The sequence below is a fragment of the Sphaeramia orbicularis genome, chromosome 19, assembly GCF_902148855.1.
Source record: "Sphaeramia orbicularis chromosome 19, fSphaOr1.1, whole genome shotgun sequence".
Taxonomy (NCBI): Eukaryota; Metazoa; Chordata; class Actinopteri; order Kurtiformes; family Apogonidae; genus Sphaeramia; species Sphaeramia orbicularis.
The window spans coordinates 9813294-9838790 of NC_043975.1; the positions used below are offsets into that span (position 1 = coordinate 9813294).

Genomic DNA, 25497 nt, shown 5'->3' on the forward strand with positions numbered 1-25497 from the left:
ACAAATTTCTTCAAGACTTCAGTCAAATACTAATGTCTGTCTAAAATTGTAAGCAGAGACATAAAAAGATGACTTAATAAATTTGTGATGGCAGAAGCTCGACATATATTTTCTGATTTTGTTTGCTTGAAGAAAGTTTTGTTGATGAAGTGAGACTAAAACCAGGTAACATTTTGTTTTAATTTGATAATTATCATTTTATCATTCGTATAATTATTTCAGGGTTTCTGGGGGTCATTAAAAAGCATTAAAAGTCATTAAATAGATTTTGTGAAAATTAAGGCTTTAAATGGCATTGAAAAGCATTAAATTTGATGTCCAGAGGTATTAAAAAATTAAATACACTTGATGGAGTAAAAGCATTGTCATTCACAATTTATTTTGATTATATAAACATTTAATAATTTTGATCAGAAGTATAGTGTGATGATTGATATATGGAACCCTTTAATTGGCTATTGTTTATGGCTGATACACGGAGTCATCAACACCAGATGCTTGGAATGCAAAGTGCTGTGAGCATGTTCATGCTGTGGCGAAAGAGTGAAGGGGATATTAACAAATGTCAGAAAAATGGGTTTCAGCCGAAGTGATTTCAGGAGGAACTATTCAGAATCTGGTTAAAACCTGTTGACAGTAAACCATCGTGTATATAAACCTATATATAATACTGTATCTGCAGTTGGACATGGGCATTATATTTGTTTAAAGGGGCATTAAAAAGGGCGTCAAAAAGCATTAAATTAGGTTCACTGATACCTGCAGAAACCCTGTATTTAAAGTCCTGAAAAAAGTGGCTTTAAAATACTTGAGTTGGTCAAAGACGTATCTATGATCTCATTAATACCATCTCCAACACATTTTGTGTCATGAATAATCCTGAAGCCAATTTAATTTTGATTGATTCACTCACAGGCAGTATTTCTTATCTAATAGTGATCAAAACACAATTTTTGCCGCACTCAGGTTATGGCTGAAAAAGCCAGCTGTTCCCAGAAACAGCTTTCAGAAACATTTTTTAGAAGAATTTGTATGTCTAGAAACAAGCTGTCGGCTGTTTTAATAAAATCACACCTCTCCTTAAATTTTTCAGGTTCCTCTTTGCACTTGGAGAACATAAATAATGTCATAGTGGATAAAGAAAGAAGAGAAGAGAACAGAGAAAAACAAATGGATATAAAGCCGAAGACTGGAGCAGGTGGGCTGCGAGGCGTGAAAATAAATAATCCCAACAGAATCAGCCCTAGACAGCAAAAAAAGTTAAAGAATACTCTCGACCGATGGCTAGTGAAGCCTCAGAAAAACAGTGATGAAGTGGACCAGAACCAAGAGAATGTTGAAATGACTGATGAAAGTGTTGTTCAAAGCACCTCAGCTCAATCTGTGGACTGCCAGAATGCAGAACAACCTGCTGCTGTGTCTGATCTGGATGAAGAAACCCAACCCCTGACACCACAGGACCTGGAGGAAGATGCTTTGCAGTCGACACGGACTGCAGTTGATGAGTTTAATGAGATGCTGACCAGTGATGATGGTGATCTGGATGAACAGGAAATGGAGACGTCCTCTAAAAGTGCAGAGTTCTCTGTTAAACATCATGGCAAAATCACAGACTTCTTTCCAGGGGGATCGTCATCATCATTATCATCTAGTTTTGCTGCCAAACGTCGTTGGTCTGATCCAAAAGAACCAGATGTGGAAAAGGAAACTGAAAAGCCTAGTGTCACGTGGCTGGGGGTGCCAATCAGTGAACTGAGGAGAATGCCTGAATGTGGAAGACCACTTCATCCCCTGAAGGATGTTCCTGGACATCACACTGTGATGATAAGGGTTTGAGCAATTCTCTCTTTGTTAAGGGTCAAAACATGGTATTCGAAATCTCTGATGGGACATTTTAGAGACAATCTGACAGTTTAGTGTTGCGAAATGACCCACATTTTTACTTGTAAATTCATTTTTGCTTTAGTTGGACCATAAGGGATCGTCCAAAACAAGGAGCTACTTTATATTGAAATAAATGTTAGAATGGCAATAAATTAAAGTTCACTCTCTGATGGGACATTACTGTGTTTTGACCCTTAAACTCCTTGATGTCATTTTATACCAGCTTATCTCAGGCCTTATTTTTTAAATGATGAACTAAATGTTCACTTGCTGCTTAATATTTCCCACACTGACAGATCCCATTGTAATGAGATAATCAGCATTAACACCACTTGTCTGTGCCTGTCAGTGGGCATAATGGCTACGTTCAGACTGCAGGCAAATGTGGCCAAAATCTGATTTTTTTTGCCCATATGTGGCCTGTATTCAATCTGTTAAAGACAGTTTGTACAGCATAGGGTTGCACGATATTGGAAAAAACTGACATTGCGTTTTGTTTTTTTTTTACCCTGCGATATATATTGCGATATGAAAAAATACTCAGGAGGATATAATAGATGTGTGTTGCCAATGTAAATGGTCACACTAATTAGTTGTGTTTCCTCTCGTTGTGGTGACAGGTGGAAGGCACTGTCGACACAGAACACGTGTTTCAGTATCATCCTTGTAGCTGAAATAATTCCAGAAAAATGACGTTGCTTTTCTTTTTGGCACCAAGTCTTTGTTTTGGGTGATTTTCTCTTGTTCGTTGCTCATTTTTCAGTGTTGTTACCAGTGACTCACTCCAAACTGATGAAGAACAATTGTGACTGGTGGATCACTGTGCGTAGTGTATGTCAGGTACCCTTGAAATTAGATGAGAACACACTGAGTTCACTTGCCGCCTACATTGCAGGACCTGCGATGTGACTATTGTGCACACATATATTGTGATGTCGATGCTTAAATGATATATTGTGCAGCTTTAGAACAGCACGAATCCGATTTGTTCAAATCTGACCCAGGCCACTTTCATATGTGGTCCTAAATCCGATAAGTATCTGATATTATGCAATGCAACTTCAGTCTGAACAGCCAGGTTGCTTTTATTCGACCTGGACGTCATTAAAATGCGTCAAACGTCACAATTCTGTGTCCCAGGAGGAGGTGCAGCGGGAAAAACATATTTACTTCAATAAACACAGTACGTGTCTGCATGGTCACGTATTACATCAAGACCTCTTTTGCACATGCGGGTCACTTCAGGGTCGTATTCAGGTCATACTCAAAACTAATAGAAGTCGCATTTAATGTGTAATATGAACGAGCACACAAAAAATTGGATTTCACCAAACAATCCGAATTGTGCATTAAGACCTGCTGTCTGAATGTAGCTGATGTTATGGATGATCGGTGTATTTGGTTTAAATCACAAAAAATAATTTCACAGGTGCCATGTTTCTTTCTACCAGATTGCTGCAAAGATCAGGAATACAACAATTAACTGTATTTGTCTTCCACACTGACAGACAGACCTCCTCCAGAAGGGTAGAGTTCCAGTACCATATCCAACAAAGTTTAGGGATAGCTGGGATGATATCCATGTCAAAATGCCCTGTTCCAGTAGGAATTTGTTTCCTGTAAAAGATGAGGTAAGACTTCATAATTTGAGTTTAAGCATTGGTAAATATTCCAAGATGAACAGTATTGTGTACATTTTAAATGGAGTGAGCACACACTATGGTTAACTACAACATACAGCTCCAGAAAAAAATAAGAGACTGCTGCAAAATTATTACTTTAACTGATTTTATGATTTAAAGGTATGTTTTTGAGTAAAATGAACATATTTGTTTCATTTTCTAAACTACCAACAACATTTTTTCCCAAATTCCAAATAAAGATATTGTTATTTAGAGCATATATTTGCAGAACATGACAAATAGTCATGTTTATTGACGTAGCTGAGGCCAGAAGCATTGTCCTGATAGAAAAACCAGTCCTCAGAGTTTGGGAATGTTGTCAGAGCAGAAGTCCAGTAGTTTTCAATAGTTATTTTTGGATTCCATTTACTTTTGCGGTACTAATAGCACTTTTTTTGCCTATTGCAAGAAGATAGTGATGGCCCCAGTAGTGGTGTTTATACTTCTCCTTCTTAAATAAGACATGGATCAGGTGTTTATTCAGTAGAATAAGGTGTTTTTGTGTTGGAATTTAACAGACACATGAATGGAATGGCTGTCATACATGCACACATGCTGATTTCAGAGGAAATTGCTGTATGTGTTGCACAATTTGAAGACAACGTGTCATTTCATTTGCTGAAGTGTTTTAAAATGTTCATGTAAGTCTGGGAACACTTTGTAATAGTTTTAGTGGGTTCTTTTTACGGAGGTAAAGTACATACCTATGAGACTTTATCGTAACTGATTCACTGGTATTGATTTGATATACAAGATGTAAAAGCCATGTTTTAATTAATGACAGAACAACTTGAATATTAACGAAGTACAAATGCAAGTACTGTAATAAGGATTAGGATGGAGAATGAAGGTTTGACAGAATGGAAAATTAAAAAGCTTTTAAAACACTTCAGTGAAAGGAACGGAATGGCTGTCATACATGCACACATGCTGATTTCAGAGGAAATTGCTGTGGTCTTAATTTTTTTCCAGAGCTGTATGTGTCGTACAACTTGAAGACAACATGTGCCATTTATTTTGCTTAAGTGTTTTAAAATGTTCATATGAGTCTCGGAACAGTTTTTAACAGTTTTTAGTGGGTTATTTTTATGGAGCTTAAGTTCATACCTATGAGACTTTATCGTAAATGATTCACTGGTTGTTTTGATTTGATGTAGAAGATGTAAAAGCCATGGTTTAATTGATGACAAAACAAGTTGAAGGTTAAAGGAGTACGAATGCAAGTACTGTACTGAGGATTAGGATGGAGGATGAAGGTTTGACAGAATGGAAACTTAAAAAGCTTTTAAAAATGAAAAGGTTTTCGTTTCCTGGCATCTTACATTATCAGTGTTTATAGTGGACTCACATTCCAGGGGATTGACTCACAACAGGGGTTTAGTGTAAATGCTGTTTGTTAATCCTCATAGGAGGGGAAATGGGTTTTCAGTTCAACAAAGTGAGTTCAGTCTAAGTCTTGAGTCACCAACTTATTTTGTGACCCTAATGCTTACTACCAGGTTTTCTGCAACAAACCTTGAGTTTCTTTGCCTCTTCTCACCTGCTGTCTGAATGGATCTCTCTGATTGGCTGCAATGTCCGCTAGGCGATAAGGCAGCACACCGCAAGTGCAGAGGCCTCCACGATTCACACATTCATTAGAAGTAAAAAAAAAAAAGTTAAAAAGTGATGATTGGTCTTGTGTGTAGAGGCTGATACTGGTTTCCTTGTGGTTAGATTGCCTCTGAGAATTTAGTTAGGAAAATTTAGTACGGTTCTTTATAACACACACACACACACAAAAAAAAACAGTTTTATAGAAACTTTAATGCTTCTACATGCTGGAGGGGTTGCGGGGGCACAGAGGCAAACCACACCCACATTTTTTGGTCCTGTTTGGAAAATTACAACTTTTTGGAAAGATGTTGGAATAAGAATAAAACAGATTTTGTGTTTTCAATTACGGCATCTTACGTTGTCACTATTGTTAGGAGATCTTCCTGATGTTTTGACAATAAGTGATAAATACCTTTTAAAAATCTTTGGTGCTGCAGCAAAAAAAACTAATCACTCGTAAATGGCTTCAACTTGATCCACCGGTGCTGGAGGACTGGTTGAAAATTATTGATGAAATTCACAAAATGGCGAGATTACCATTTATGCTAAGGCTGCAAACGGAACTTTACAAAATAAGATGGGGCAAATGGATTAGTTTCTTTACATATAATTAATGTGTGGTTTGGCTCATAGTCCTGTGAAATTCTAGATTAACTGCCGCTCTAAAAATTTAATTAATTAGGTTAGATTACCTCTGAATTTGGAGTGAGGCTGATGGAAAATGGTGCTATTGTGATCAGAGTGTGTAAACATTTTCCAAATTTTTGACTGTTTCTTTAGGGTTAGGGTTAAAATTAGGTAAATAATACATTCAGACTGCTCTCAGATTGTCAGTAAAGTTCATCTACACAGAAGCTTTGTATTATTAGACTCTGTTTGTGTAAATAATGTCATTGAAGACACTTTGTCAATAGGTATTATCGATAAATGATCAGTGAATCATCTCTGTCAGAGTATGTTATATGTACAAGATGATGTGAATAGTTCATAATAAGCAAGTGTTGAAGTTTGTTAAGATGTCCACTAGCCTACATGCTAAGTAATAAGACACTTTTTTGGCTGCAGATGGTTGAGATCATGTTTCAAGTCTGTATCTTATTGCTTTTGGTGCATCCTGCTTTTGGTTCTTATCAGAGTTTAAAAGAAATAATAATATATGATGGATATCTATAGCAAAAGATCAATCAATAACCTTCAATAAATAAGCCATTAATATCAATATACTGATGTTTTTTACTATACTAAGCTCTTTCTTCTTGACATCTGATTTTTTTTAGACAAATGTGCTTATAGGCTGCAAACACATGCATATATTTCTGCACATACTTCTAGCTGCTCTGAATTAACATGACAGCTCTGCATCTTACCATGTTGAATCATCATCTGTCATTGATGATGGCTTTTCTCATTTACCAGGCACACGCCACACTCTGAGCTGACTGAACTGTGATCAGCTGTTGTAGAGCAACAACTCTTGAGCTTCCTATCTCAGGGTTTAGTAAGTCAGAATATGGGGTTTGACTCAAAATTTGTTTAAAGTGCAAGGCCCAAATGTCTAGAAGTTGTTGAGAGTACCACTGCTACTTATTTTCCCTTCTTACTCTCCCATTAAGCATGTGTTTAGCCCTCACACCTTTGGCTGGTGTCTCTGGGTGTAAAGTAAAGTAAAGAAACTGGATATAAAGTAGCTCAAAGTAGCTTTACTTTCAGCAGAAATGACAGCAACGTGATGCAGCAACACAGAATATTTACTGTTAATGAGCTAAGTCAGGGGTGTCAAACTCATTTTAGTTCAGGGGCCACATTCAGCCCAATTTGATCTCAAGTGGGCCGGACCAGTAAAATAATAACAGTGAAAAAATTAAAATTATATTATGACGAGGTTTACATTTACTGCGTTTACTTAAAAATCTGAATAACATAAACAACTTGAATTGTCTTAAGAAAAACAAGTGCAATTATAACAATATTATGCCTCGGTTTATCAGTTTATCATTTACACATGTGCATTACAATTGCACAAAACATTTTGTAACAGGCAGAATATTGGTAAAATTGCATTTACTTTTCTTAAGACATTTCATGTTGTTCATATTTGTTCAGATTATTCACATTTTTTGTAAAAGTATAGTTTGGTAATGTAAACATTTTCATGTAATTTAACTTTTTTTACACCAAAAAAAAGAGAAAATTTGGGGTTGTCATTATTTATAGGTTATTATGATAATATTTTACTGGTTCAGACCCACTTGAAATCTAATTGGACTGTATATGTCTGTATGTGGAACCTGAATTAAAATGATTATGACACCATTGATTGTTAATATCATCAGTGTAATTTTTGCATTTCACAAATTCATCCTGCGTGCCGGATTAGACCCTTTGGCGGGCCGGATTTGGCCCCTGGGCCACATGTTTGAGATCTGTGAGCTAATTTATAGATAATAAAGTAAATTTTAAAAAATTATTATAACCTTTATTTAACCAAGAAAAACGCTCATTTGAGATTAAAAATCTCTTTTTCAGGAGTGTCCTGGCCAAGACATCAGCAGCAGCAGAAGTCACACACAATGGAAATCACAGCCATACATCCACACTAAAAATATACATAAACACAATAAAAGTCAGAACTAAAAACAAACTTAAAACTGATTAGAACATACATATAAAACGTCACCATTATTTTAAAAGGTACTAAAAGTATAACAACAATGTTCCTTAAAAGCCTTTCAAAGCCAAACCCAATTCAATCAATTAGAAAAAACATCTACACCCACATTTGTCCTTTTCCCATTGATTTAAAATGACTTTGAATGTATTAAAAGAGACCAATTCCTTTAGTTTAATGTCCATCTGTAGGTTGTTCCAGGCAGTGGGAGCAGAATATTTAAAAGCTTTCTTTCCCAGTTCTGTTCTGACTTTTGGAACCTGTTAAAATAACAGATCCTGGGACCGGAGACTGTAATTATTCAAGTCATTCCAACAAATGTAATCACTCAGAGGAACCAAGCAAGTGCTTTTATTAAAATACTTTAACTGTTTTGCAGGTAATACTTGCATGTTTTTAATTCAGTAAGATTTGTGGTACCTCTATTAGAGACTCTAAATACTTCCTTTTCCACTGTTCTTCACTGGATGAATTGGCCTTTCCAGAGAGCTGATGAAATTTATTTTCCTGCAGGAAACTCAAGAACTTCAGAATAAAAGTCGGTGGGAGTTGATTGAAGAAGCTTTAACCAAGAAATTTGCAAGTCCTCTTGACCTAAAGGTAAGTTTTGTACTGTTTTCTGAATTAACCTTCTGTATAATAGGGAGATCTGTGCTGTGTAGTTTAGATGTTATTACCAAAAAATGTCACAAGATGGCGCCCTAACCTAATGAACTGAGTGTCAGACATCTCTTGCTAGAGGATATTTTGACACATTGTTTTCTTCTCGAATTATCCATATTGACTTTTTAATAATTTAACTGTTGTTTAAGATTAAGTTTATGTTTCACAAATACTAATGAAATGTCTTGTTACAGGATGCAATACTGAGATACAACGCTTCAAATGCCAAGAAATGGGACTTCACCGCATTGAATTTGTACTGCACTAAGGTAAACGCATTATAATCTATTATGACTCATATTTTATTGAACATCACTATCTTTTATCATCACAAATGAGACTCTGAATTGATTTAATTCTGGCATGCAGATGTAAACACAGATGGACACATGTTAAAATGTTAAAGGACACATATTAACTAATGAGACATTAACTATCCAATCATGACACTTTATTATCCGACAGACAGCATCGTAAACCAGTCCTCTTACAGGTCAGCGTAGGCGCAGATGGCTCATTAGTTACTGATGACAGCACGCTCAGCTGTTTGTAAACTGTGAAGCGGATGTACCATTTGATATTGGATAAGATTTAGCTTGGCATCAGTAGCTTTATAAATCAATACAAATATATGTTAGCATTTTGACAGCTTCATATGTGAAAATTAGTCAACACAGCTGTGAGACGAATGGAAGTGACAACTGGCAACGGCAGCGTGGTTTATAATGAAGTAACGATGATCTGTAGAGAGCACAAAAGTGATTAAATATTCTGGTTTCTGAGCATTTTCTTCAGTGTTGCCATGTCAAATTTTGATTATTTTTGTTTTCTGTTTCATTTCCAGGGAGACTTTAACATGCAAAAATAAAAAGACACAAAAATCATACATGTCCAAGACCTTATCAAATATTCATGCTCATCCTATGTCATACATCTCTGTATTAGTTTAGTATATTGGTTAATCATAATCCACAGTCATGGAAAAAATTATTAGACCACTCCTTGTTTTCTTCAATTTCTTGTTCATTTTAATGCCTGGTACAACTAAAGGTACATTTGTTTGGACAAATATAATGATAACAACAAAAATAGCTCATAAGAGTTTAATTTCAGAGCTGATTTATGAAGTGAGTGTGGGGAATGACCAATAATTGCCCAAATCATGTCTTTTTCAGGACAAAGACAATGATGCAAAATAAAGCAGCAGTGTTAGGAGAACAAAGTTATGCAGATATTACAATTTGGCCAAAAATAAGACTTAGGCAACTATGCTGTGAGGCTAATGATATGAAGAAAAGTGAATGAGAAACAAATACATAAGTTCATTTCAATCCTGCAAAACCAGCAAATCTAAAAGTGGCCTCAGACTTTTGCACAGATATATGTATATGTATACAGTTGCGGAAAAAATTATTAGACCACCCCTTGTTTTCTTCAATATCTTGGTCATTTTAATGCTTGGTACAACTAAATGTTCATTTATTTGGACAAATATAATGATAACAACAAAAAAAGCTCATAATAGTTTAATTTCAGAGCTGATGTCTATCCATTTTCCATGGTTTTCTTGATAATAACCAAAATCACTTTAGTTCTTGCATCAATATCTATGGCATTGTACTGACAAAAACAGTGCTTTTAGGCATTCCATGTTTTCTTTTCTGTCTGTTTTAGTCACATGATACACACAGGAGTTAGTACTTGATTGCATAAGCATAGTTTTTGATAATTTTTTCCGCGACTGTGGCTGTTTAAGGATGAAGTATCAGTGTTCAGTTGAAATTTATTGTGTAGATTTTCTTTTTTTACACTTTGTAGCCAATTTTTTTTTTTTTTAACAGGCCAGGGGGAAAATGGGCCTGAGTTGCGTCATGATGTCCAGAGCGCTGTTGGTTCATTGGTCGTTGCTCAGAGTTGTCAGTGTTTTCTCCAGCCTTGTTTAGAGGCCATCCATCATCTGTTGTCTTGATGTGCTCTGCGTCATCCTGTGTAGAGAATCAGGGGGCGCAGGGCTGGTGTCTGGCTTATAAATCGCCAAGAATATTCCATTTGGAGAGATGTCTGTTGCTGTGACATGAGAGTTTGTTATAAACCTTTTTTTTTTCCTGAGCTTGTAAGAAGAGACACAAGGGGTCTGATTTTCCTAATGGAAAGGAGGCTTTTTTATGTTTCACTGATATAGACTGTTGCTCTGCAGCATCTCATGTCACGAAAAAAAAAAAAAACATGTAGCCATTTTTTCATGGATGCCAGGATGCCAAATGGATTTCTGTCATTTTTCACAAGAACAATAATGGATTTCATACAGGTGAATGTTACAGGCGTTCAGAGGCAAAGTGGGAGTCTAGAGAAATAATTTAATCTTTTGCCAAAAGGTCAAATTTAGGTAGTTGTCAGAAAATAAAACGCCTGACATTACCAGTTATTACTCAGCTCTATTTAAACCCTACACTGTAATATCAGCGGTAGGTTTGTGTGTCATAAATCATGTTAGAATAGCAGTTTTATCAGATAGCTTAAACATGTCGAGAGGATTTAGCCGAAGGCTGAAGTTTGTCGTTACTGCTGCAGTTGGATTGAATCAGGTCTACTAAAATGGCAAGATTTTTTTTTTTATTGCCAGAGTATGAAATGCCCAGTACTGTCATATGCACAGTATATTAAATCAGAGTTTGATTTAAAGGCCACATTCATTCATTTACTTTAACCTGGAATTTATTGAGGTGAAGTCGTCATTTTCAAAGTATTTGAATAAATTCACAAACACAAGATAATTCAAAGCGGAGATAAAATGTTAGAAGGCAATGCAGTAAAACAATACAACCTTAAAAGTAATTGCAGTTATTAAAATACAATTGCATAATGTCCGACTAAAGCAAGAACAGTTAGGAATCAAACATGGTAGAAATAAAGATTTAACATTTTCCAAGGGTAGAAGTGAGTTTAAAATTTGTCTAAAAATGATTCCAAATTGTTTTTTCCAACGTATTGTCTTTTTTCCACATTAAAAGACAATAATGAAGTCATATAAAGGGGTAAAAAAGGCTCTGTAATTAATAAAGCCTTTTTTTTTCTTAAATCGGTACTTTCCTGCATCTTTATTATTTTTGTGTCGATAACCCACTTTTTCTTGATTGAATTGAATATGCTATTCCAGTATCTTTGATCAAACACTTTAACACTTGCAACTGTGCATCTTCATGTAAGTGTACAATTGGTACAATAACGCGAAAGCAAACCTAAACGCAGTTTACATCGGACACTTGTCGGTAACAGTTAATAGCCACATAAATGTCATTGTAGCTCGCAACAAATGGCTTTATTTACGCAGACTGTTATTGCTGAGCTGACACACACACTCTTTATGAACGTTATTTAGTGCCTTTTCCTCTTACAGATTTATTTAGAGCCTGCAATAGGTTTGTGTTTTAATTGTGGAAGATGCTGACCGGGCAGGAGCGAATAGGCCACATGTATCTGAAACAGACTGGTACAAGTACAAATCAGATATGGAGAGCGCATTTTTAATTTATAAAAACTCATCACAGAATCTCATATGCAGGATTTATTTGTAATATAAAGTAAATAGGGAAAGGCTAACATCTTTATGTAAAGTGCTCAATTTTTTACTTTGGTGCTTTTGCCCTGGAGATGCCAGATTGAAGACACCGGAGTACGATGATGTCAGAGAAACGCAGACATGAATGGCACAGACTGACAGGACGAGCACCTTCATTGAATATTCATCTGAGCGTGCGCACCTTATGAATAACAGACAAGTGGTTGACGGACAGCATCAGTTTTGTTCATTTCTGCCTCTCCAGCCCAAACCGGTGCCGTATTTACGGTTACGAGCGAGCGTCGGGTTTCATTTTTTACGCGGCCGCATGTCCACAGATGCAGTCGTGCAGATTGCTTTATTGCTCTGACCAGTGGGGAGCAGAAACAGGGATGTGAGGTGTTGTGGTAAATCTGTTCGGGGGAGCTCTGGTTTCGCACTTCCCACCCCCGTCTTTGCTTGATTACTTTGTCAGTTTGCTGTGATGTACAGACCTGTATCAAGTCATATAGAGAGTTAGTTCAGTTGATTTGATGCACTGTCTGTGCTGATTTAAAGAGCTCGGCTTATACTACCTCAGCTATATCCAGCGTCTCGCCCTGTCAGCCGCCTTCATTTATTACACCCATAGGAGCAGTTTATGATGTCAACCAGGTCATTACTTATGACAGTGTTTAGTCAGGCTTCCTTTGCAATAATATAAACGTTCTAAACTAAATCACCAGTCAAGGCTTCTTGTCATGGACGCACTGTCCTTTCTGTTTCAGATGCTTGGTCATTTGCATCTCTTACAGGAAAACTGTTTAATCAGCTGCTATGGCTGCGCAACCTTGATGAAATTACTCCGTGATTGATCATTCTGACATTTGGGTTTAAATATGGCTAGTATATATTGTCTAAGACATGTCACTGCACTCGCGCGGTATTATGGAGTCATAGATTTGGATTAGATGATATTATTATAGATGAAGTGTCCAGCCAGATGCAGAGTCATATCTTTCACTTTCTGTGTTAAAATCAAAGAACAAGTCGACAGTTTTACTTGTTGTTTACATCAAGGGTTTTCGGTTGAGTAGTTGAGGTTTACCTATTTGAAGAGAAATGTGTTGTCTGTTTTTTCTCTAAGAATAGGCCATCAGTGAGCATTTTTTAAGTTCTTGATTAATTGCTTGGATTAGGGCTCAGCAATATATTAAACTAAATAAATCGATTGAAGTTTGGATCAAAAACTAAATGAGTTCATGTGTCCAGCCAGATGCAGAAGTCATGTCTTTCACTTTCTGTGTTAAAATCAAAGAACAAGTCGACAGTTTCACTAGTTGTTTACATCAGGGGTTTTAGGTCGAGTAGTTGAGGTTTACTTATTCGAAGAGAAATGTGTTGTCCATTTTTTCTCTAAAGATAGGCCATCAGTTAGCATGTTTTAAGTTCTTGATTAATTGCTTGGATTAGGTCTTGGCAATATATTAAACTTAATAAATTGATTGAAGTTTGGATCAAAAACTAAATGAGAATGATGAATGTTCTGCATTTTTGTTTGCGTTACAGTGCTTAATTTTAAACCATATCCCTACACTGGAAAAAATCAAAATCTTAGAAACTGTATTTTTCTCATTTCTAGTCAAAATATCTCATCACACTTAAAATAAGACATACCATACTTTCCAGTCTATAAGCCGCTATTTTTTCCACACACTGTGAACCCGCGGCTCTAAAATGCTGCGGCTAATTTATGTTTTCTGGGCTAATGATCGATCCGGCTGACGAAGAAGGAAATAGAGCTGCTGCACGTAAGCTTGGCATCAATGAATCAATGGTGAGACATTGGAGACGGGGTGGATGCGGCTTATAGTCCGGAAAGTACGGTAATCACCTAAAGAGCAACTTTTCAGTGAGATATAAGAACGTATTTTTAGACAATAGATCTTGAAAATCTTATTTCAAGAAATCGTACCAAGATCATTTTCACTTGTTCCATTGGCACATTTTTTTTTGCTTGAATGAAGCAAAAAAAATCTTAAATTAAGGGCTTCATTACGTCAGTGATGCAAACTAAGAAATGCCCATTTGTTCTAAACTGCCCCTTTTCAGATCCCTTTATTTTATTGAATTTCTCTGCAGAATGTATTAAGTTCTACAACATAAATATCATTGCCTGTACTGTATCCAATGGTACAATAAATCAATCATTAAGGAATATGACACGCATTTTTCACGAAGTATATAAACAATATTTAGCTTTTATTCTTATAGACCCTATCGAAAGACAAATTCAGGTTTTTCAGGAAAATCGCAGCTTAGCAATTAATTGTTAATCAATCGATAAGGTCAACCAACTAATGATTAATGGATTAATCGATAATTTGCATCCCTACATCCTACGTTTTTAGTGTTGTTGTCAAAGGAGAATGTGAACTTTTTAACTGTGGCGATGCATTTCAGGGGGGGTGAGGGTTATTTAACTATAGAAGATGGAAAACTTTTTAAACCCACCAAAGGAACGTGCAACCAGATATTTCGATATATGTGGTTTTAACAGAACCAGACGGGAATGAAAGCTGTAAATCAGATAAAGGTACAATATTAGATGTAGTGGAGTAGAAGTATGACGAACATACATAAAACGGAAATACTCAAGTCAAATGCAATCCCACCACTATTTATTGGTAATAATAATAATGTAAAATACTGGTTTCTTTATAAACAAATAAATGCAGCTTTAAAATTTTGACATGATGATACCAGAGCTGTTCGTTTTCATCTGCCTCTCTTGAAACTAATCAACCCAAACAGCTAATAATGTCACAGCTGAGTTTTGTGGCAAAACAACAAACATAAACAGATCTCTTGCTCTCTCCAAGGCCCTGGATCCTGATGCTGCTGAACATCTGTTTGGCTCCCTGCTGCCAGACATGGTGCAATTAGCACTGAGAGCATCTGAGCTCTGTACCAAGGTAACAGCCATCACTAACCAACGACACAGACTCACCGGTCCGTGACACAGTGGATCAACCCGACAGGTCGATCCCAAAGGTCACAACATGACAATTAATCTTGTAAAACGGTCATGAAATGGTGAGGTCAAGGCGTGTAGCTATTGATAGTCATTTATCAGATGGTTTATGGTGTTTGTGGTCATCTTGTTCAATGACGTTTACTTAATGGAGAGTTAAATTCTCAAAGGTACCACACATCTGCTAATGAATTCATTTTTTTTTTACTAACATTTAAGTATTGAACAGTGGTTTAAAAGAATTTCCAGTGATGAATGTGGAAAAATATTAGATTTGATGTGAGAAACTAATTGTAATAATTTCAGTAATTATTGATTTTCCAATTGAAAACAATCTGCAGCCTTTCCAGAATTAGATTATCGAAACACATTCAATTATAACGAAAACTGTTGCTGTTGCTTGTGATGGAGCACGTTGGAAATGAAAACCACAGCAAGCTGCACTGCTACATTACTTCCATACAAAAGGATAATCTAATACATAAGTTGCTAACTGAATTACAAGTTTACTTGATATATAGTATCCTGGAGAACTCAAATTGAGTTAATGATTGCGGCCGTGTGGTCATTTTCAAACTTTATATTTGTATTTATTGCTTTATTTGACATGAGCTCATTAATCAACGGAAACATAAGAAACTGTAAAATAACAGTGCCAACAGGGCTCAGTTTCATTTGTTGTTCCTGGTCAGATATTACAGCTTAACCCTTTATAGGACACTCATAGAAATACTTTGAAATTCAAAATTTCAACCTTAGTGTGTTATTGGAGGACATAACAAGACTTTATTACTTTTGTGAAATTTTTCAAAGTTTTTTATTGTTATGTAGAAAATCAAGGTCAGTGAAGTTACCATATTTTGTTCTTTACCTGTAAGTGGCAAAAAAAAAAAGAAATCTAAGAAGTGTATATGAAAAAATACAAGAAAAACACATGTAAGGTGAAAAGAACATCTCTTTTAGAACATTAGACCCACTTAAGTGCTGATCCAGACACCTGTCCACATCCACATTATCCCTTTGAACATCATTCCTTACATTAGTACCATTACTTCATGGTACCTAACAAATCAGGTACACTCACTGTTCATGCAGAGGTGGACCTTACAGACCCTACAGACCACATTGGACCTGTAACTGTCTTGTAATGTGTGTGGAAATGACCAAAAATAGTCACTTGCCCTATAAAGGGTTAAAACAATGCAGAAAATAACAAAAATGTCACAAATGATCCAAAAATATTAATAAAACAATGGAAAAAAAAAACATTAATAGGTGCAAATCCTTACTGTAAACAACAATTCTAGTACTAAATACATTAGTAAAAGTACACTATGGCAGTAAAATAGCAGGAGGCAGGTGCAGCTATGTTCTTATGCACTGTGTAACTTACACAAAAAGATGAAACAGACATATACGGTTGTGGAAAAAATTATTAGACTACCCTTGTTTTCTTCAATTTCTTGTTCATTTTAATGCCTGGTACAACTAAAGGTACATTAGTTTGGACAAATATAATGATAACAACAAAATAGCTCACAAGAGGTTTATGAAAGGTTTATAATCAAGTAACGATGATCTGCAGGGAGCACAAAGGTGTTTAAATATTCTGGTTTCTGAGCAGTTTCTCCAGTATTGCAGTGTCAAATTTTGATTATTTTTATTTTCCGTTTCATTTCCAGGGAGACTTTTCTCTGTCCTGCTATTCTTTAACACTCAAAAATAAAAAGACGCAAAAATCATACTTTTCCATGACCTTATCAAATATTCATGCATGTCAAATATCGTACTTCTCTGCATTAGTTTAGTATTTTGGTTAATCATAATCTACAGTCCTGGAAAAAATTATTAGACCACCCCTTGTTTTCTTAAATTTCTTGTTCATTTTAATGCCTGGTGCAACTAAAGGTACATTAGTTTGGACAAATATAATGATAACAACAAAAATAGCTCATAAAAGTTTAATTTCAGAGCTGATATCTATCCATTTTCCATGTTTTTTTTGATAATAACCAAAATCACTTCAGTTCTTACATCAATATCTATGGCATTGTACTGCCAAAAACAGTGCTTTTAGGCATTCCATGTTTTCTTTTCTGTCTGTTTTAGTCATATGATACACACAGGAGTTAGTACTGGATTGCATAAGCATTGTTTTTGATGACTTTTGATGGTCTAATAATTTTTTCCGCGACTGCAGATACATTTTTGTAGTCTTTGTACAATAAGGTCACCAGGTTTGTACTGTCGTCTTTCTTAAATAAATGCTGTGTATATCTGAAACCTCATCGCCTCATTAGACGTATGGATCACTTTTGTGTCTGGATGGACCCTGATTGTAATTATTTTGGCTGATTGAAGAACTCCAGAGTGGTAGAAAATTAGTACATTTACGTAGCGTACTCCAACATCCCATTTAGCAAAACAAGAAACCAAATGATTTTGACCTTCCCGTGTTGTTCCCTCTGTTCCTCTTTTAGCCGCTGCCACTCCTCAAGGGAGGGATGAACCACTCCATCACCATGTCTCAGGAGCAGGTGGCGTGTCTGCTCGCCAACGCCTTCTTCTGCACTTTTCCCCGTCGAAACTCGAGGAAGACCGAGTACTACAACTACCCAGACATCAACTTTTTCAGGTACTATAGGAATAACAACGCACATCATATTCTTTATTCTTTCATTTAGATCTCTGTTGTCTGCCATTTGGGTTCTATCCACTCTTCCTGCACACCAAAACATACCTTAAAATGACATGAAATGCCTAATGTTCCAGTTTCATGTTTTGATGTTAAATGGAGAGAGGGTGTTCTTCCATGAGGGGGCACCACTGCTTATGATATTCTCCCCAATCACTCTATGTCCTGACTGCTTGTCTAGCCAAACAGCATTAAATCACAGCCGGGCTTAATGAATTCACATTAGCAGTAACTTAAGTTCTACCTAGAATATCACATACTTAAATCAGGCTCACTTCCTTATTACCTAGAATATCAGACAGCTAAATCAGGCACACTTCCTTATTACAGCATCATATGAAACATTGCATGTTTACTGATAAAGCAGGAAAAGAACAGTGATGGACACATTAAAGAAAAGGCTCACAACAGATTCTACAAGTGAAAAGACTGATTGGTTTTAAAATCCTCTAAGGCACAGGTGTCAAACATGCGGCCCGGGGGCCAAATCTGGCCCGCCAAAGGTTCCGTTCCGGCCCGAGGGATGAAAGTGCAAAAATTAACCGAAACAGTCAAGGTAGTCAAAATCATTTTGGTTCAGGTTCCACATACAGACCAATGTGATCTCAAGTAAAAATAACAACACAATAAATAATGACAACTACAAATTTTCTTCGTGAAAAATTGAAGTGAAAAAAATAAGATTACACTGTGAAAATATTTACATTTACAAAACTATTTTTTCACAATAAAATGCAAATGAACACATAAATATAAACAAAGATGAACAACCCGAAATGTGCTAATTTAACAATATTCTGCCTGTTACTAAATGTTTTGTGCGTTTACGGATCCACTGTGATCTGTAGTTGTGTTGATAATAAGAGATGTAATATTGTAGAAATTGTTCAAATTTTAGTTCCAAACTCCAAATTTTAACAATATTCTGCCTGTTACCAAACGTTTATGTAACATTGTGTGTAATGCACATGTATAAATAATAAGTCGAGGCATAATATTGCTAAAATTGCACTAATTTTTCAAATGAAATTTCTGTTTTTTCAGGTTATTCACATCTTTTTTTAAAAATGTAAATATTTTCATAATTTAATCAGGGTTTTTTTGCACTAAAACAAAATGAAAAACTTGGCTTTGTCATTATTTATAGGTTATTAAGTCATTATTTTTCTGGTCTGGCCCGCTTGAGATCAAATTGGGCTAAATATGGCCCCTGAACCAAAATGAGTTTGACACCCCTGCTCTAAGACAAACAGCCCTGTCACATTGTTACTTCCTGTTGTATAATAAATAATTTTCAGAGATTTATTGACATTTATCGATTTTTAACACCAGTTGTTTATCATCATTGTCAGATCAACCAAAATCTTACACATATTTTACACATGTATTATTCAGATTCAAACCTTGTCCTTGAAAAGCCTAACATGGGGACAAAAAATGTTCGAACCTGCACAAGCTTTTACAGACAATTGTTAGGGTGGTGTAATGTCACATCAGTCTGCAGATCACAGCTAAGTCATGTCCCCATCTCTGTTGGCATCACAGTGTAATTACCTAAATGGAGGAGGGAATTAGATTAACATTGACTCAGATGGCTGCTTTGACAAAGGAGAAAGCCATTGGCTGCTTTACAGAAGGCTGTAACTGCATTCATTCACATCAGTGTTTCATTCAGCTGAAATAGAAGCTAGTGTTTTGTTTGTGTATAAAAATGATCCCGTCATTAATTTGGATTGCGGTCAGGGAGAAGTATCATGACCCTTCATATTAATAAAATTACAAACATCATGCCGTGAAAACTCTATAGGTGAAGGTTCTGCATCTGAATGTGAAAACCTTGTTGAAAGCCTTACTTAATGTAGTTTTGATGAATAAAGTATAAAGCTCATTGTTTATACATATCTGTGTTACAGTATTATCGACTTTTCTTCCTCAAACTAAAACTCACTTATTTTGACAGTGGCTTAAAGTAACACTGTGTCTCAAAATCTTCACGTGCTGCATCAGCTGATAGTTTACATTATAGCTCTGTTAGCTTAGCTTTATGTTTAGACTGAAAAAAGCCACAGTAAAACCACAAATCACCTCAATTTTCTGTTCGGTTTTTGTTAACCCTTGTATGGTGTTTGGATCTGTGGGACCCCTTTTCCTTTTTTATTAAAAGAAAAATGATGAGAAATTATTTTTTAATGAATTGCTTCCTCATATCTTGTCCAGCTCCTGTTTTTACGTAGAGTTCTCTGTTTTTAATTCGTCTTTGTCACTTTTATTTTTCGGGATTTCTGATAAGTCCATTGGATGTTTCAAATGTCGTGTTCTGTCTCGGCAATATTGTAAATGAGGTTGCGTCATCAATATATTTCAGAGTTTAAATAAATAAAGGTTATGATGATTATATTACATTTTACTGAAAAAACAAACTAAAAACAAGTAGCATTTTAATTCATAAATATGACCTAGCAAATTCAAAAATTAAACATATATGCTTTTTATATTTCTTGTAACTGGGATGAAGTAAACATCTGTTGAGGATTTTAACATAAAATTGTTTGTTGAATTAAAAACCCACAAATGGAGCAGGTCCACCACACCCACAAACACTGGCTGAATAACAAAAATATGAACACCACACAAGGGTTAATAGCTGCACTAAAGATCAGTTCGGAATTGTCCAAATATGGTCAGAACTGTCACAGTTTAGTCTGAACCGTGGATCAACAAACAGTAACTTTGCAAAGATAATAACATCAAGTAATAACTTTATATCTTCATAAGCCTCAGAATCAAACTCACCCGTATCGAAGAAACACTGCTGTTTCAGTATCAAACTCCATTCTTTTAAGTTGTGCAGTTGTGTGTGAAACCTTGCCAGGATCACAGGGTTCCCTCGGGGTCTTAAAAAGTGTTAAAAGTCTTGAATTTACAAATCTGCATTTAATACCTTAAAAAAAGTCTTAAAACGGTATACAATTTGATATGGTAGGTCGTAAGTTACGTTGCCATAAACTGCCATAAATGTCTTTAAATGTCTCTGGGAAATGTTCAAGTCGCAAGTAAAATAACATTAGTCAACCCAGTTCCACCCGTTCCAACCTGACAATTTATATTGAAATTAGGAACTAGTTATCACTAACTTTGCAGCCCCTGGTGAGAAATGACTTGGAACGGTGGGAATCAAGGCATTGGAGTAAATAGATAAATTTCACAAATTTTCACAAATTTTTGCCACTATGGCCATGAAATAGGTATTAAATTCCGTTCTAAGTTGTCTTATAAAGTCTTAAATTTTACTTGTAGAAACCTGTAGGAACCCAGGATCATATAAGAAGTTTTAGACTCCTTGCTTTAATTATTTGCCACTGGGATGTAATGGAGTATAAAGTACGAGATGAGACTGTACTGAATGGCAAAGATCACGCCCTACTTGTTCAGTTTTTTTTTTTTTTTCCCTTTTATTTTCTTTCTGTTATTTGTTTTTTTGACATAAAACAAAAATATTATTCTGGCATTTAGAGCTGAGAACAAATGTATGCTTTATGTACATGTGATATACTGAATGTGAATGTCAATAAAAAATAAAGTACGAGATGCCATAAAATAGAAATATTAAAATGAAGCACAAACGCTTCAAATATGTACAGCAGCACAGTACTTTTTTTTTTTGTTGTACTTTTTCTTTTTAATTGTTTTAGTGTAAGGAACAAAACAAACAGAAATGGTCACAGGTACATTCAGACATTTACATACTGTTTACTGTCCACAGATTGAATGAAAAAGTGCCATTTTTTCCAATAGTACATTTTCGTTTAAATCATTTCCATATTTTATTACATTATTTCACAGGACAAATTAGTTTTTACCTTTTATCTTAATGGAAATGCTATAACTATTCAGGTACCTTCATTTATTTCTTTTCATTGAAGTGCATTTCGCTTAGATAAAATATCCCTGACTAAATAGTCTTATTTTTTGAGAAAACTTTGCTTGTGCTGAAGATGCAGAAACCCAGTTGTTAGTCCTCAGTACTGCTTTCCTGTGTTACATCATAGCCCTCTGTGCACGGGTGTGTGTGTGGGGGGTGTATCGATATTATATAATAGTGTATTAATTCTCTTCTCTCCAAAGACCATATTGTGCTCCATTACTAAAAGCCTGCTCTGGCCAGTGGCTAACTCAACTTAAAGACATTTTGCCCCAAGGAATACATGACCGCGATGGTTTCTAACAGCCACGCTGACAGAAAAAGGAAATGAATGCAGGATTGGGCTCTGATGAATGGATTCCTCGGCCCCTGAAGGCGTTCAGTGCATCAAGCCTTTGTCAGTATTTCATTTTACTCACAATCTCATTTTACCTTGCATGTGAGGCTGCAGTGGAGCTCTTTATAGACTTTTCTTGATGGTGTTTTTTTTTTTTTTTTTTTTTCTTATGCTGGTACATTCAGACCCGCCTTCTGCACCTCACTACCGGCTGCTGTTTGCGTATAAATGTGCATATGTGTGTTGTTCTTCATGGGGATTGACCCTTTGCCCCCCTGAGGAGTTTGTTGCTTAAAAGGGACACAGGGCTTCTTAATGTATCCCCAAGGAGGAAGCCCTGTTTCCTTTTCTGTTCCTTTTTTTTTTTTTTTTTTTTGTATGAGTGCTGTGAAGTGGCACGAGTGCGTCTCAGTGATGGCAGGCCCGGGGGCAACTTCATTGTCGTAACAGCAAAGGAGCTCCTACATAATCGGCTAGTGACTGAAAGGGAAACTGAGTGAGAGTTGAACTAATTCATATCAAAAGCTGAAGCATGACTGAACTCACATGGCCAGAGTGGAGGTCCTGTGTCTCTGCAGCACCATTTATTCCCAACTAGTGTAATTTTTTTCCATGTCTTCCTGTTTCCGATGAATTTACGTGATTCCGTGGCCAGGAAATGCTGAATTATAATGACAAACTTTATTTTGAACATAAGTAGGAATAAAATATAAAGGTGAACAAAAGGCAAAAAGAATTTAACCCTCTAAAGCCTGAACCATTAAATCATTGACAGAAAATTCCAGTTCTTTGAAATTTGAGCCTTTATTGGCCCTTCTGAACAACCACATGACATTTTTTTCAAATATCAATTTCCATTTAGGGTCTCAGTGCTCAAGCATTATTATTTTTGAACAAACAAAAACATAATACAGTGGTCCCTCGTTTATTGCAGAGTTATGTTCTAAAAATAACCCGCAATAGGCGAAATCCGCGAAGTAGTCAGCTTTATTTTTTACAAATATTATATATGTTTTAAGGCTGTAAAACCCCTCACCACACACTGTACACTTTTCTCATACAGGCATTAACATTTTCTCACATTTCTCTCATTTTTAAACATTCTCAAAGTTCAAACCTTTGTAGATTTTAAAAAATAAGTACAGTGTTATAGAATACAGCCGCGTAACTTCTACTTTTCTTCAGCATGTCCAGAAGTCAAACTTTTTGTGTGATGGTTAGCGTCTTCCTCTGCCTTTTGGGTGCGACCGCAGGTGTCTTTGTCGGTGCAGAACGTTTCGTCGACATTGTGGGTTTTGTTAGGGAGAAAACTTGCAAACATACAGCACTTCAGAGTCACACTGCTAGCGATCGAACATTTATGTAAATTTGGCAAGCCGAATGCATTCTGTACTGTACAGGAAACACAGCACGGAAGAGATTGATTAACAATGGTCTGCAGTCCCTTAGCCAATCAGGACGCAGAACACAATGCGCAGGTTCTCCCTTAGCCAATCAGGACACAGAACACAATGCGCGTTCATACGCCGTACAAAAAAGCATGCAAAATTACACAAAAAAAATATGCGAAACAGCAAGGCCGCGAAAGGTGAACCGCGTTATAGTGAGGGACAACTGTATGACACAAACATGTCTAACAAATTGGTAATTCCTTTTGAAAATTGGCAAAGTTCTGCCTCCTTCCTCATTAATGTCAGTCTTGTAGTGTTACTGGAAAGGCCTCTGGTGAACAAATTCCTCCCCCCTGGTGGATTATCAGTGTATTGCATGTATCTAATTGTATACATCAGGTTTTTCAAGAAAAAAAAAATATCACACTGATCATGTAGAGGGCTTCAAATCTCATGTATCAAATATGATACGTTTGGTGTTATAGGGTTAAATGACAACAACACTTTAAGTTCAAATAGAAAGTAGGAGTAATAAGCAGCCGAGCTTATATGATATGATATGATATTGTTTTTAATGTAGTTTAATATACACAATAATTTCTTTATTTCTTTATTTAAGGATCCCCATTAGTCTCTACCAAAGTAGAGACTATTTTTCCTGGGGTCCATTCCCAATATAAAAGTAATACAATTTATACATTTACAAAGCACATAGACAGAAAAAAAAACAAAAAAGTATACTTACATTAATTAAGCATTGTTTCATTATTGAGTACAGATTTCTTAAGATTTGATTTAAAAACAACATGATTACTTATCAATATAAAACTCTTACAATGTCTACAATTGCAAAGCACATAGACAGAAAAAAAGCATATTTACATTAATTTAGCATTGTTTCATTATTGATTACAGATTTCTTAAGATTTGCTTTAAAAACAGCATTACTTATCAATATAAAACTATTACAAGTTATACATTTGCGAAGCACATAGGCAGAAAAAAAGCATAATTAATTAATTTAGTATGGTTAACAATAATCAAATCAATGAATCAGAAAATGTGCTTCTTTTTTGTCAGGCTGTTTGAAGGCTCCTCTCTCAAGAAGATTGAGAAACTGAAAACCCTGATGTGTTATTTCACAAGTGTCACTGAACAAAGTAGGTGTCTTGATTAACTTTCACTTTTTCAAGTTGTTTGTTTTCATTATTGTTAAATTAAATTTCTCATCCATTTCTTTGGGGTTTCAGGACCAAACGGACTTGTAACATTCACACGAAAATGTTTGGAGAGACCTGTGGATTGGAAAAGGTGTGGTAATTTATTAACTATGGTCTTCAGAGGATTTAGATTGTCTCATCTAAATCCTCTGAAGATCATGGTTCCTCAAGAAAACTGAGAAACACAACCTGTTTGTTTGGTGTGAACATTCTTCGCAGATATATATGGTGTATAGTTTTAGTAAGGAAAACTATTTTAGAATCATCTTTTGTCTTGTATTTCATTTTGGCAGAAAATTAAAATAAAATTCACATTTTTGGCCATATTACCTATCAGTTGCTCAGCTTTTTGCAAGAAAATGTAGCTCAAAATGCTTTATAATAGAGTGAACATTACAACTAAATACTAAAATACTGTTGTTAATGTGTCATATGATTGGACATTAAACCCATTAAATAAAATAAATTAAATAAATAAATTGGTACATATCCTAATGTCAAGTAAAACATAACTTTTAAAGAGGATTTTGGCCATACACAAGCATGAAGTGCAAAAGAAGGAATATTTTATCGTCAATACTAGAATAGTAGTGTGTTACTTTTCTCTGTCGCGAAAAAAATTATTAGACAATCAAAAGTCATCAAAAACAATAGTTATGCAATCAAGTACTAACTCCTGTGTGTATCATGTGACTAAAACAGACAGAAAAGAAAACATGGAATGCCTAAAAGCACTGTTTTTGTCAGTACAATGCCATAGATATTGATGTAAGAACTGAAGTGATTTTGGTTATTATCAAGAAAACATGGAAAATGGATAGATATCAGCTCTGAAATTGAACTATTTGGAGCTGTTTTTGTTGTTAT

General features: G+C 35.6%; 1 protein-coding gene across 5 annotated transcripts in view; it reads left to right on the top strand.

Annotated features, from left to right (window-relative positions):
• LOC115410551 (poly(ADP-ribose) glycohydrolase) overlaps positions 1 to 25497 on the top strand; it is a 49903-nt gene that overhangs the window by 1226 nt on the left and 23180 nt on the right. For all 5 annotated transcript variants that reach the window (XM_030122235.1, XM_030122237.1, XM_030122236.1 and 2 more), the window contains 8 exons: positions 1094 to 1830; positions 3393 to 3515; positions 8344 to 8430; positions 8688 to 8762; positions 14914 to 15006; positions 17546 to 17700; positions 24491 to 24570; positions 24661 to 24721. In XM_030122235.1, coding sequence (XP_029978095.1) covers positions 1094 to 1830; positions 3393 to 3515; positions 8344 to 8430; positions 8688 to 8762; positions 14914 to 15006; positions 17546 to 17700; positions 24491 to 24570; positions 24661 to 24721 — 1411 coding nt within the window. The remainder of the gene's footprint in view (positions 1 to 1093; positions 1831 to 3392; positions 3516 to 8343; positions 8431 to 8687; positions 8763 to 14913; positions 15007 to 17545; positions 17701 to 24490; positions 24571 to 24660; positions 24722 to 25497) is intronic.